The sequence below is a fragment of the Gadus chalcogrammus genome, chromosome 8 (assembly GCF_026213295.1).
Source record: "Gadus chalcogrammus isolate NIFS_2021 chromosome 8, NIFS_Gcha_1.0, whole genome shotgun sequence".
Classification (NCBI taxonomy): domain Eukaryota; kingdom Metazoa; phylum Chordata; class Actinopteri; order Gadiformes; family Gadidae; genus Gadus; species Gadus chalcogrammus.
Window position 1 is genome coordinate 7,747,852 of NC_079419.1, and position 14,290 is coordinate 7,762,141.

General features: G+C 42.1%; 2 protein-coding genes across 4 annotated transcripts; both read right to left on the bottom strand.

The window, feature by feature from the left end:
* Window positions 1–326: 326 nt before the first annotated feature.
* Window positions 327–3,258, bottom strand: LOC130388109 (polyubiquitin-like). 2 transcript variants are annotated; one of them, XM_056597446.1, is made up of 2 exons: window positions 2,659–3,258; window positions 327–2,435 (listed from the first exon to the last, which is right to left on the bottom strand). In XM_056597446.1, the coding sequence occupies exon 2, from the start codon at window positions 2,421–2,423 to the stop codon at window positions 1,899–1,901; it is 525 nt and encodes a 174-aa protein (XP_056453421.1). In that variant the 5' UTR covers window positions 2,424–2,435; window positions 2,659–3,258; the 3' UTR covers window positions 327–1,898. The 2 variants fall into 2 exon arrangements, with proteins under 2 accessions (XP_056453421.1, XP_056453420.1); XM_056597445.1 differs by lacking the exon at window positions 2,659–3,258 and adding an exon at window positions 2,519–2,652.
* A 6,674-nt stretch (window positions 3,259–9,932) lies between these two features.
* On the bottom strand, window positions 9,933–11,227 carry LOC130388108 (uncharacterized). 2 transcript variants are annotated; one of them, XM_056597443.1, is made up of 2 exons: window positions 10,837–11,227; window positions 9,933–10,753 (listed from the first exon to the last, which is right to left on the bottom strand). In XM_056597443.1, exon 2 carries the CDS (start codon window positions 10,739–10,741, stop codon window positions 10,238–10,240), a length of 504 nt encoding a protein of 167 aa, XP_056453418.1. In that variant the 5' UTR covers window positions 10,742–10,753; window positions 10,837–11,227; the 3' UTR covers window positions 9,933–10,237. The 2 variants fall into 2 exon arrangements, with proteins under 2 accessions (XP_056453418.1, XP_056453419.1); XM_056597444.1 differs by having other exon boundaries at window positions 9,935–10,753; window positions 10,972–11,138.
* Window positions 11,228–14,290: the final 3,063 nt, after the last annotated feature.

Here is a 14,290-nt window from a genome sequence, read left to right on the forward strand (position 1 = left end):
GCAGTCTCTCAGGCCGCAAACTCATTAGCTGGGGAGCTGTATGTTATTTTCTATGATCGAAGACCCTGGGGTTTTAAGCTAGGTCTTTTGGGGTAGCCTCCAAGGTATGTGCCGCGGAGATAATATTTGCTTATTCTAGAACTTTTTCTTGAAAGTGTACATACAACCTGGTTGGAGTTTTTTGCCTTATTATACAATAAGCTTACAGTGATTGAAACATGCCTTTTTAGATTATATTCTCTTTGATATAAAGACTATACTTTTTTTGTAAATAGCCAAAAAAGCTGTAAACTTTGTTGTATCTTGTACAGTGTAAAGTTGGGTTATTTAATATTTTGTAATAAATTCAATATTGGTGTACAAAATGTCAAGCTGTTTGTGGGTGGTTTGTTGAGGTTGAACTTATTCCTAAAATGCTCTACATTTAAAGTGTCTGCTGAGAACAGCTGGGGACAATTTGCTTTCAACTTCCTCCGATCCCTGCTTAAATGGTGAATCCCAACATCATTCTTCTTAAAACAATAAACACACAAACAAACCGAACATCTTAGATACATCCACATTTAGACAAGCATGCACATATTGATAACACCTGGGCAACATTTTAGTGATACACAGGAAATTGCTACCTGCGATATTAAAACCTGATATGACTCATGGTCGCAGTCCCTGGGTCGATATACGCAGACTTACGATTCGGAATGAGAAGGGCCCATGATTTCTCTTCAGTTGGACGTCTGCCAGAGTTCAATCTGTGTAAAGTGTCGGCCTGGGCAATCATTTTCTCAGGCAAATGCATATGCCAATCATATACACACACTAATACATACACCCACAATAATTATAATAGCATGGACATGCAGACTTTATGAGGGGCAATGGCTCAAGCAATTGAAGATGACCCCTTCCCCTTCTCTGAAAATTTCTTTCTCTGGGATTTTCCAACCAAACACGAAGCAAGAGTTCTCTGTTTTAATATGACTGATGCCGTTTTTTTATGTTATATATATTATGCATTATATTTATATAAACAACATCCTATGCAGTAGTACAAACTACAACAACAATAATACTGTGCAAAAGTATACAAATTGTATTAGTAGGCCTATGTATTTTATTGGCCAATGAGGGCTAAGGGGCCGTGGCCTGGGTCACTGTGGCCACCCCCTATTCCAAGTGCTTGTATACTAGTAAGAAAATCCTAATTATCTCTGAAAATAAAATCATTACCATATCATCATTAACATATACACGTACACATACACCCAGGGGCGGTTCTGGGCACGGGCAAACTTGCGTTACAGACTGTCAAAATACCATTTTTAACGGTCTGAAACGCAAGGTGAGAAGCGCAAAACGGAAGTAGCTTTGTGGGCCGATCTCTGTCGCTGTTGGCGGATATAGCATGGGGGTAAGCAGCCATGGTAAGCATCCTTCACATCCATTTGGTGTAGGGTAAGATCCTCTTGTACAGCCACCTGTGTCAATGCTTCGACAGAGGTCCTGTTGTGTGTCGGTGATAATGTCTCTTCATAGTCAATCCCCTTCCACTTCACCATACCCCTTTGCAACATAACTGCCTTTACAAGTCTCAGATCCATCTAGGCTCTCTTACACTGCATATACCCAGCGACCTCCCACTACTTGTTTACCTTCTTCCCATATTATAAACACGTAGTTTGGCTTTCAATTTAAATTACAACCTTTATTTGAAATCGTACACCTGGTCCTGTTTACTATAATTGTAACAATGATTTTTTTTAAAACAATTTAACAATTATTGAATCAATGCCTCTAAGTTATTTAGTTGATTAAAACAGTTTGAACAGAAAAGTGGCATAAATAGCGACATTTAAGCTTAAGGTTATGCCTTTTTCTGCCTGTAAGCTGAAAATGGTCTAGCTGGACGTGGCCTCTCTTGAGGCGTCTTCTCCCAAGTCCCCTCCGCCTCTCAGCCGTCTCTGTAGGTAGATGACGCTCCCCTCTCTCACATTATAGGACTCCAGTGTACGACTCTCGTCGTCCAACTGACGGCCTTCATGCATCAGCCTTTGTAAGTCCACGGCCATTCCTTCCCGCTGTTGAACCTTGAGCTTAAAGCCAGCCACCGTCTCCCGAGGTCGGACGGTGTAGGTGCGAATCTGGCCCTTTTCCGTTGTCAGGAAAATAACGATGTCGGTGGGCTCACTCCTGTGCTCCTTGAGCAGCATCAAGATATTGGCGCCGGCCGGCACACCATAGGCACTTAAAGATCTCGTGTCGTCATTGAGATTTATTTTCTGTCCTTCTATGTCGTACGAAAGCTTATCCGGGGAGAGTTTAAAGCTTTGAAGGATGCGGTGTTTCAGCGAGCCCACGGTGGTCCCTGGATCCACGGTGAGGAGATGAGACTCCCCGCCAAGAAGAGTGATTGTAATGTCCATATCGAGCGGCGTCTGCGGAATAAATAAAAGCATTTAAAATTTGCAGCCCTACTTGGCATAATGAACACACTCAAATAGCCTCCATTTGAACTTACTTCCCTCTAAAGTATCTAAAGAGCAGGATGATGGATCTGTGCGACTCCGTGATAATCTTAACTTCTCAATATCAGCAGCAGTGATGCTGTGGGTTTATAAAGACTCGACTAAGTTTCATATTCCTAATGCCTTTGGTTACCTTCAGTTTCGTTTCTCCGATTTGGACATAGCAAGAATCATACAAGGCGAGGTTATTATCATATAGACGCCTCGTCGAGCATTATCCCTTATGTAGGCTAAGTGACGTTTCATAAATAGGTTTTCTTTCATAATGCACACTTAATAATCAATACTTAAATTTCATGTTATAAATAAATAGATATAATTCATGATGGGTTAAAAGGTTAAAATGTGAATATAATGTAACTGAACCCATTTGTAATGTGTAATTAGAATGTGTTAAAGTGCTGGAACTAATGTCTTGTTCCTAGTTTCCCTACGTCATTATTGTTGGTTTAATGTTTTGTTCCTAGTTTCCCTACGTCATTATTGTTGGTTTAATTGATGCAAAAGCATGACCAAGCGTGTATGAATGTCGCTCGTTAAGTGCAGCGATATTGTAATAGAGGGATTATGTCATGGTGTGTGTGTTTCCCTGTGTTTCCCTCCTGTGTTGATTACTGTTCCCTCCCCTAATGTGTCTCAGCTGTTCCTCGTTGTGTTTGTTATTTAAGCCCTCGTCTTTCCTTTGTTCCTTGTGCTGTCATTGTGGTTGTTAGTTGTGGTTGTTAGTCCTGCGTGTTCCCTGTTGTCTCCCGAGTTCCCTGTTGTCTCCCGAGTTCCCTGTTGTCTCCCGAGTTCCCTGTTGTCTCCCGAGTTCCCTGTTGTCTCCCGAGTTCCCTGTTGTCTCCCGAGTTCCCTGATTCCTGTGCCCTACACCGGGATCCCACCGGACGCGTACGCGCCGCGGAACGGCTGCGTCCTCTGCCCTGCGTCCATTCCTACCGGGCGCGTAACGGCAGCGTAGCGCTGCCTTGCGAGCCAGCCGTATTCACGCGAGATCACGAGATCACGCGATAATCCTAAACCTAATGTACTCACCTTCCACTCCCAAAACTATTGCAATTAAATGCCACGCTTTGTCCTTTCTGACATTTTCCTTATAAAAAGGATGATTTGGTACATAAATGACTTCATGTTGCTGAACTTCGACAATGAGTCTCTCGTCGTCAATGTTGCCGACCCTCTGAGCAGACCCACCGGTCATGACGTAATAATGTTGATGTGAAGTTACATGAGCTGAGTATTGTGTTTTATTTTGAAAATTTACCGGATGCTCTATGGCTTTTACTTTTCACTTCCTGCCCGGCTCGACCTGCTCTGTCGAAATTGACGCGGTTTAGCAGCGGCTCGCGGCAAAAATAGAATTGGACGGAAAGATAGCGCCGCGGCGCGGCACGCCGCTCCTGGGACGCTGCTGAAACGTTCCGCGGCGCGCCCGGTGGAAATGGTCTCATTGATTATAGTCGAAGCGATCAGCAGCGTGACCGCGGCGCAGCCGTCCCGCGGCGCGTACGCCTCCGGTGGAATCTAGCCTTGAGGCGAATAAAGTGCCGTTTTCCTGAAACCGTCTGGGTCCTACCTGCCTGCCCGCACCCGCAGCTCCTTAACAGATTATCAGTCTACATCATTCTACGTCACTCCTATGGAGTCAGTTTCCTGCCATAATTCAAACCTGAAAAAAAAAGTTTCAAAGGCTTGTAAGTCTGGGTTTGAAAACTCAACACCTTGTAATAAAGGTTTTGCAACACTGAAAAAAGAGATTATAACCTGAAAAAAAATAAAACAAAAATTCAAACATCTGTAAACATGATTTTGTGTTCTATTTTATCTTCATCATTTTCACCAACACATTTTCAAAGTTCAAACAATTTCACCAGCGCATTTGCAGAGTTTCAAATCTGGCACTGTTCTAACAGTGTATTTCATTGTCGCCCGGTTTTGAAACCTTGTAAATGGGATTTTGCAAACAGGGGTTCATACATTGAGAAATACGTTTTGAAAGGTTGAATATTTAGTTTTAAAAACTTGTAAAGGTGTACGTTCACGACATTACAACGTATTTTTTCAGAACTGACTTTTCAGCACCGACTTTTCAGAGATTTGACCACACAGGCGCAAGCTTTGAGTCACGTGAATATTGGCAGTGTTCTGACGCCACTCGTTTTGAAACTCCTGACAGTCGAATCTGAAAACGTTCCTGGGGGCCGGACCATTTAGCTCTAAACCTATTGGTTGCTCTCGGCTGACGTACATTCCAATCACATGTGCCATTCAACGGGCTGTGCGTGATTGACAGTGCTCTGCCGATGACACAAATAACAAGCGACTTTCGCGGTTGATTTTGATTTCCATTTTCTGGAACCATGGCTGTTTCCCAAAGTGAAGGCTGCAGCCTTGCTAGGACGCGTCCTTGCTAGTCGCGTCCTATGGAGATGAGACTCTGGTTCCAGAAAATGGAAATCAAAATCAACCGCGAAATCAACCCGTTGTTATTCGTGTCATCGGCAGAGCACTGTCAATCACGAACAGCCCGGTGAACGGCACATGTGATTGGAATGTACGTCAGCCGAGAGCAACCAATAGGTTTAGAGCTAAATGGTCCCGCCCCCAGGAACGTTTTCAGATTCGACTGTCAGGAGTTTCAAAACGAGTGGCGTCAGAACACTGCCAATATTCACGTGACTCAAAGCTTGCGCTCAAATCTCTGAAAAGTCAGTTCTGAAAAAATACGTTGCAATGTCGTAAACGTACACCTTTACAAGTTTTTAAAACTAAATATTCAACCTTTCAAAACGTATTTCTCAATGTATGAACACCTGTTTGCAGAATCCCATTTACAAGGTTTCAAAACCGGGCAACAATGAAATACACCGTTAGAACAGTGCCAGATTTGAAACTCTGCAAATGCGCTGGTGAAATTGTTTGAACTTTGAAAATGTGTTGCTGAAAATGATGAAGATAAAATGGAACACAAAATCATGTTTACAGATGTTTGAATTTTAGTTTTATTTTTTTTCAGGTTATAATCTCTTTTTTCAGTGTTGCAAAACCTTTTTTACAAGGTGTTGAGTTTTCAAACCCAGACTTACAAGCCTTTGAAACTTTTTTTTTCAGGTTTGAATTATGGCAGGAAACTGACTCCATACACTCCCCGTTCTACGCGCATGTCGTTGGCAGAAAGAGACGAGAGCGACAAGAGCCGCCATCATGTGTTATTGTGCGGTTGGTTGCACAAACCCTTTTAATTAGACATATCATTTATTCTACTTCTTGCTTGACAACATAATGAAACAATTCAAATACTTTAATAATTTTGCTTTTTCTTATTCGTATTGCATGCCTATTAAATGTATACTCTGTCTTCCTCTCCCTCAAAAAGTAGTCCCCTTTAATTACGATGAATCAAACATGTTTTTGACACCTCGAAGGGCATTATACCGCTAATACCATGGTCACTTGCCAAGGAATATAAATTAAGATCGGTCATTAATATTTCCATGCGTTTTACAATCCAACTACCTGTGGGCGGATCACTGGCGCTGTTGGCGGAAATAGCATGGGGGTAAGCAGTCTTCACATCCATTTGGTGTAGGGTAAGATCCTCTTGTACAGCCACCTGCATCAATGCTTCGACAGAGGTCCTGTTGGGTGTCGGTGAAAATGTCTCTTCATAGTCAATCCCTTCCACTTCACCATACCCCTTTGCAACATAACTGCCTTTACAAGTCTCAGATCCATCTGGGCTCTCTTTCACTGCATATACCCAGCGACCTCCACTGCTTGTTTGCCTCTTGGCAGTGGTGCTGAATTAAAGTTTCATTCTCTGTCAAAGAGTTTCAATCTCCTCTTTCATTGCGTCAGCCCAAATTTTTGACTTCTTAGAGTCCATAGCCTCTCTAATTGTTTTAGGTAGGCCTACATCCTAAGCCACTTTGTAGAAATAATCTATATTTTCACCTTTGCCTGTCTCGTAGGATACCTCATTTCTCCCTGTTCTCTCTGAGTACTATCTTTCTGGGTCAGACCTGCCTCATCAGTCTCCTCAACACTGGACTTTTTTCTCTCCTTAGGCTGTCTCTGACGTCCCCCATGTCCCAATCTGTCTGAGTCTGGCTGACTTTCTGCGCTACCTTTGGTGATGAATTTCAATGGTCTATGTTTTAGGACTTTTACTGTCTCAGCCGGATATAGTTACAAAGAGGAGCAAGTGAACGGGGTAACTTATCTGCCATAGCTGTAATGGTTGCAGCTGGGGTGATGCAGCGACAGCTGAAAGTAGCCTGCTGATCGTTGCAGGGGCATAAACCACCACCAGGAAAGTCAGCAAAAAATGGTCTGATAAAGCTGAGGTGTAGGGAGAGACCACTAGCTGTGAAATGTCTAGACCGCGGGTCAAAACGAGGTCCAGCGTGTTTCCACCGATGTGGGTTGGGTGCTGGACGAGCTTTTTGAAGCCAAGCGTATATCTGTTAAGGACAGAAAAGCCCCTGCGAGGGCATCAGATGGGTTATTCACATGAATGCTGAAATCCCCAATAAGCAAAATATTGTCTGAATATGTAGCCAGATCAGCTGCAAAATCAGAAAACTCATCAAAAAAAAAAGTGAATACGTTCCTGTGGGACGTTATACTACAGCTAAAACGAAATAGTCTGGAACTCGTTTCGCTTGTCGGGGAACTGAGGAGCCAAACGCGAGCAACTCAAAGGATCTGAATATATATCTATTCTTTGGCTTTAAATTAAGCTTAGAATTGCGTTCACACCAAAAGATGCATTTGCTGCCCGAACTCGTTGACGGCGAAGTTTTGCAGCGCGGCAAAAGTTTTGCGGCGCCGCAGTTTTGCAGCGCGGGAAGTTTTGCGGCACGGCAAGTTTTGCCCGCGGTGCTTCTGAATTCATTCACAACCATGGCCGACATTACGAGCATTGCATGTCTTTACCTGTTGTGGAAGAGGGAGAGACGTCGGAATGCCCGTCGTTTATGGGTTCATGAGACCATTCGGAGCCTGGAAGGCTGGTGCTTCCTGGCACCCAACTGGGTTTTGTTTGGGGTTGTTATTCTAGCCCTTTAGCATACTCATAGTTTAGTTTAACTGTAAACACAACTACACTACAGAATGCTGATTTGTGTTTTTTTTTGAGTTACTAAATAAATGTAACGGTAGTGAACTCTAGGTCACTCCAAGGGAGTAACACTGATTGGCTGTTACGGCATGTCACTCAGTGGCAACGCCTCAGTGGCAACGCTGTTGAACGCTGATTGGCTGTCATCACGCGTTTGCTGCCGAAAAGTTGAAATATTTCAACTCAAGCAGCATTTGACGCGCCGCAAAATACGTGAACGCGCCCGCCGCCCGTGCCCGGCAGCGGGCACGGGCGTGCTGCGCTGCAAATCAGATTTTGCCGCGCCGCAAATCAAATTTTGCTGCCGGTTTTCTCGGCAGCAAGTGCTGCGGTAGCAAAGCAGCAACGCGTCTCTACATTCACTTTGAATGGGATCGTGCTGCGCGTCAACTTTTTGCATCTTTTGGTGTGAACGCAGGGTATCAGGGCTACTCCACCACCTTTCTTTACTTCTCTAGATACTTGATCAGGAACAGGTGTGACATGTGGTTGCTTGATATCTTGCCAGGGGCCTCTACGAATTTTATTTTTAGCGTAGGAAAGGTCCTTTCCTATGGAAATGCCCCGGAAGTACTTGGAGGAAAGGTAGTTAGGATTCAAAAAATGCTTAAGAAAGGAGCCTCGATGCATCCTTCAAACCTCCTTTAGCATCGGTTGCTCCTGAGCAACCTTTACGAAAGGAAAGGAGAGTGAGAGTGGTATCCCATAACCCTTTACGGTGGCAATATTTAAAGCAACATGCCACCGACGAAGTTTACTGACTCTACGCGAAGACGCATGATAGACGCGTTAAGGCAAAAGAAGAGAAGAAAATACAATTGATAATAATGGCTACCAATTCCAGAAACATAGCCTATCATTTGAATCAAAATGAAATCATGTATTGCTGGTTATTAAGCACACAATATACACGTAAGAAAATTAAATGCAGACTTTTTCAGACAAATGCACACATTTAAGAAAGACTAGGGCAGTTAATTTCAACATCCACATCAATTTAGCCTCTATTTTTCACATGTGAATTGGGATTCAAGTGGCCTAAAATATTGCCGTTGGCCAAATACAACCTAACTGTTGGCGACAACCTGATTGAAATCAATACGACAAGAACACATTGATCGAAAGAGCGCTTGTGTAGTCAAACTTCGGAAAACTGTAGTTCCACGCTAGGGACGCTAGAGGTCGGCAATACTCCCCGTCGCGCAATGACGTCGGTTAGGAAAAGTGGATTTGAATTCATTTGAAACAGTGCTGTCTTTTCCTATGTACGAAAGGAAGCACCTTTTCATCTCTCATTAACCGATGACGTTTTCCACAAAGGTTAAGGATAGGAGGCATAAAGGTTAGGAGATTTGACTATTCGTAGAGGCCCCAGGTGTCTCTCTGTTCCAAAGTACCAAAGAACCAATCAAGGATAGGTCAGTATCCTTGATAGCCGGTGCGTTATATACAAAGAGGGCTTGTTCACATTTGGTCTACCTGCCTACATTATGTAGGCTAAATGCTGATATTTGAATATATATTTTGGGTTTAATTTGAATATAATGAATTTGAATAGTATTCGTTCTGCTGAATTAGAGGGGGGCTGAGTTGTAGAACAGCCATCTTGTTTGTGTTTTTTAGTTTATGGTTGGAGTCACCTTAGCTTGCCGTGACCTACATTTGTACTGTAGAACAGGTTTAATGTTTGTGTGGGTGTGTTTGTTAGTGTGCCTAATTTGCCTACATGGTTCGTGGCGATAATCTCTTCTAGAACGTAGCTGTCTATCCCAACATTGTTTACTTTCTATTCTCTGTTAACCGTAATTTGGTTGTTGTATTCAAAAACCCTTTTCTATTTTTGGAAAAGCAGACTCTTACTTAAGTTGAATCTGGGTTAGTGTATCGAATTGTAGCCTATTGTTCCCCTATAGCATAAACATATTCAACGCAGTTTGGCTTTCAATTTAAATTACAACCTTTGTTTGAAATCGTACATTTGGTCCTGTTTACTATAATAATTTTAACAATGATATGCTGGGTTAGCTGGGATATATGCTGTTAAATGTATTCCTTATCAACTCTATAATTACTTTCTCAGACCTTGACAAACTTATGTCTGGCTATATAAATGTCACTCTGTGGTTTTGGATTGTCCTGTGCTGTTGTGTTATTTGTTTAATTACAATGCTAGTTTGTATTGTGGAGAACAACAAGTCTTGGCAAATTATACAGCTTACAAAGATATAAAAAGTAAAGAAAGAATCTTGTAAATGGAGAATACTTTTGACACAGAATATCAATATAAATACATTATTGTTTATTCAATGTATAAGTTATTCAGTTGATTAAGACAGTGTGAACAAAAAAAGTGGCATTAACAGTGACATTTAAACTTCAGGCTATGCCTTGTCTGCCTATGGGCTGGAAATGGTCTAGCTCAAACCTATAATAAATTATATTTGACCAAATCCTAACATGGTAAACTTCAGGCAGTCCAGTGATTTTAAGGCAAATCTCTTTATGAACCTGTAATAATTGTGAAAGTTAACTTGCAATAAGGGACTAAACTAAGACATCGCACCTATACGTGCCAATTGGCCTCCTCTCTTTAGGTGTCTTCTCCCGAGTCCTTGCCGCCCCTCAGCCGTCCGTTTAGGTAGATGGTGCTCCCCGCGCTCACATTATAGGACTCCAGTGTACGACTCTCGTCGTCCAACTGATGGCCTTCATGGATCAGCCTTTGTTGGTCCACGGCCATTCCTTCCCGCTGTTTAACCTTGAGCTTAAACTCGGCCACCGTCTCCCCAGGTCGGACGGTGTAGACGTGACTCTGGCCCGTCAACGTTTTCAGAATAATATCGATGGTGGTGGGCTCACTCATGGGATTCTTGAGCAGCATCAAGATATTGGCGCCGGCCGGCACACCATAGGCACTCAAAGATCTCGAGTCATCATTGAGATTTATTTTCTGTCCTTCTTTGTCGTACGAAAGCTTATCCGGGGAGAGTTTAAAGCTTTGAAGGATGAGGTGTTTCAGCGAGCCCACGGTGGTCCCTGAAGCCACGGCGAGGTGAAAGGAATCCCCGTCAAGAAGAGTGATTGTAATGTCCATATCGAGCGGCTTCTGCGGAATAAATAATAGCATTTAAAATTTGCAGCCCTACTAAGCATAATAAACACAATCAAATAGCCTACATTTGAACTTACTTCGATCTAAAGTCTCTAAAGAGCAGGATGATGGATCTGTGCGACACCGTGAGAATCTTAACTTCTCCATATCAGCAGCAGTGATGCTGTGGGTTTATAAAGACTCGACTAAGTTTCATATTCCTAATGCCTTACCTTCAGTTTCGTTTCTCCGATTTGGACATTGTAGCAATAATCAAATCTTTGTATTGCCTATTAATGGCGTTCCTGCAATACCGGACGTATCTCTAATATCAGGACTGCACCGCAGCACCACAATCAAGACACTGTTTATTTTTAGGGTGCCAAGCACAAAGTGCGAAGGCAACCTATTGTAATTGTTAGTTTTATTATTATTATTCCGCCACGTTTGACATACACAGCCTAAACCACTCGCACGCTTTTTATGAAACTTAATACAGCTGTAGAGGCTGACTCAAGATTAACAAAGAGCAAATATTACACTGATTGGCCCAAAGGTGGCGCTATAGCAACAGTCCAAAAATGCAAACTTGGAACAAACATATCTCATAACCGCTTTGACGTAAAGTCATCAAACCTTGTTCACACATGCATATCCTCAAGTTTAACAAATATGCCTCAAGAACCTATGACTTTATTTGGATTGATTTACGACTATCTTGAACATTGTTAAAAACACTCAATTCCCTAAGGATCCTAGGTATTTTCACTTAGACAAAAATAATTTTGCAAATAACAACTTCGGACTAATATCTTCAATCTGACATTAAGGGGAGTCTGTACAATAAAGATTAAAGCACCCAGGAGCCATTGACTTCTAAACAAGGTGTGGTTTCAAACGGGTAAAGACTTAAATCAGGGGTGCCCAACCAGTCGATCGCGGTCTACCAGTAGATCGCCGACAGATCCCAAGTCGATCGCGAGGGGTGAAGAAAAAAAAAAAATCTTTTTTTTTTTTTTTTAAATAAAATTAAATTTGCGCGGAACATATACGCGCGGTAGCGCATGTGCTGTTAACAGCAGTTGAAAGCCGGCAACAGTAGTTACACACTCCTAAACGTTGGCATGGCTGAGGGGAAACAAGCTAAGACCTACCATTTTCACCCTGAGTGGGAGGAAGATTATTGATTATCGTTGAGAAGGTGCCGTGCGCAGACGGAATGAAACCCCCACTGAAGTCCGTAGGTTCCCCCCCCCCCCCCCCCCCCCCCCCGCTTGAAGGTAGGTTTGCTGGTAGATCTCGGGAGGTTGGCTACTTGAAAAGTAGATCTTGGGTCAAAAAAGGTTGGGCACCCCTGACTTAAATGATTACATCAACATTAAAATGGACTCCTATGAACTTGAGTCCAATACAAAAGTTGGTCAGAATCAAATTCTTAACAATATAGGCTCAACATATTTCCAATTAGTGTGTGGCATCGAAATCGGCGTGGCCGGTGACTGAAATCACCACAATTCATAGACAAATGTTTGATTTGAGCGGGACCAAATTAGTGGATGTTGGGCACCAAAGGTCCAACTGCTCAAGTAAAATTAAGTTGATTGACAAAACAACATGGCCGCCAGAGGCTCAAAATCGTTCAAAATTAACTTGATGCCAAAAAGCAAGGTTAACTTAAACCAATCATCATAACTTGGTGTAATCAAAGATATAGGTCAAGAAGAACCCCTCCAAATTCCATCCACATCGGGCCATAGGGAGCGGTACAAAAATGAACTGAAAATGCAACCTCTCCAAATTGTACCCAGATCGGTCGATAGAGGGAGCTATATCAATTAACAAAGAATGCGGACTTTGGACGGACGTGTCTTCTGAGCCCTTTCACCTAGGCTACATGAAATTCTGTAGACCTTTGTCCAAGAACCTGTAAGAAAATGGCGTCTGGACGTCAAAATTAGCCACATCAATGATAGTTGACTAAAGGCAGGGTTAACTTGAGTCGATCATCACCAAACTTGGTGTATATAAAGAAGCAGAGGTCAAGGTTAACCAGGTTAAAGTTCATCAAAATAAGATGATAGGGGGTGCTAAGGTAATCAAATTAAGACTTTAAAGACTTATAAATCCTCAGCCTTTTGACATACAGTCATGAAAATTTGTTTGCCCATCACCAGATCCAAGCAGAGACTATTCAAGTGTTGTCAAGCGTACGCAAATAAAAAAGGTCTTAATGGTCTTTGTCAGGGTCTTAATAGGGTCAGGGTCTTAATGGTCTGACAGGGTCTTATTGGTTGGCTTTAGGCTTGGCACCCATAAAATGCTGCTTGCAGCTTTAATTATTTTTAAAGTCTTTAAGACGCCTGCGAAGGCAAGGTTATTATCACATAATGGACACCTCGTCGGGCATTATCCCTTACATAATGGACACCTCGTCGGGCATTATCCCTTACATAATGGACACCTCGTCTGGCATTATCCCTTACATAATGGACACCTCGTCGGGCATTATCCCTTACATGATGTTTCAAAATACGTTTAAGGTCTACATTACAATGATAAATAAGTCATTTTAGCTGGTTACATGGTTACGTTTACTACATATTAGGCTAGAGATGGTTTAGTTTAGGTAGGCTATTAGGTTAGAGATGGTTTAGTTTAGGTATTACGTTAGAGATGGTTTAGTTTAGGTATCAGGTTAGAGATGGTTTAGTTTAGGGTTAGATGGATATGGTTTAGGTATTTAGGTAGGCCTAAGTGATGGTCGTGTTTAAGGTATAAGTAAGATGGTTCAATTATTTTGTTGTGGCTTTGCATTTGTGTTGTCGTGCCTTTTTAGTTATTATTTTCCGTGACTGTGTTTTTCGAATTGCAAACGTTGTAGGCCTATCGGCCATCGCACTAGGGTCCCAGAACTGCGGTCCTGGAATGGCAGCCTCCGGTATTGCAGGAACATAGGCCTACTAATCATGGAAGGACAAGCTAGTGCTACCAATCAATTAACACATCAAGATTGATGGGTTAATTGGATTCAAATATTTTTTGAATCCACATTTTCCTTCAATAACCTAATAACTATACTCAAATGAATTGCTTACAGCACCCATATCTGGAAACTTAACTTAATGAATTGCTGGAGGTGAGTTACTTGCAAGGGCAGCAGAGACATTTAGATTATATGGTTCATAAAATACATGTTTCAGTTTCAGATTTTTTTTGTAATCGTTCTACCCAATTGAGAAGTACGCATTTTCTTGCGAGTAAAACGGGCTAGTTTTTGCAATTGGTAGTTTATTCACCACATATATTGTGTACATGTGTCCACAATATATGTGGTAAATATCTTTCAAAGTATATGAGTATATCTTTCTGGGGAAAAGCTTTGTGTTTGTTATAAAGTTAAGTACCTCGGGCACTTTATAACAGATGAAATGTCTGACGATGACGACATTTTAAGACAGTGAAAATTTCATATGTGTTCTGATCATGTTAAAATATGTCTCTTTAGAGCATATTGCACTCCCCTGTATACTGCCCCCTTATGGGGTAAGTTCA

Excerpts from the sequence above, each read along its gene's own strand:
- LOC130388109 (XM_056597446.1), bottom strand. The coding sequence starts at position 2,423 with ATGGACATTACAATCACTCTTCTTGGCGGGGAGTCTCATCTCCTCACC.
- LOC130388108 (XM_056597443.1), bottom strand. The coding sequence starts at position 10,741 with ATGGACATTACAATCACTCTTCTTGACGGGGATTCCTTTCACCTCGCC.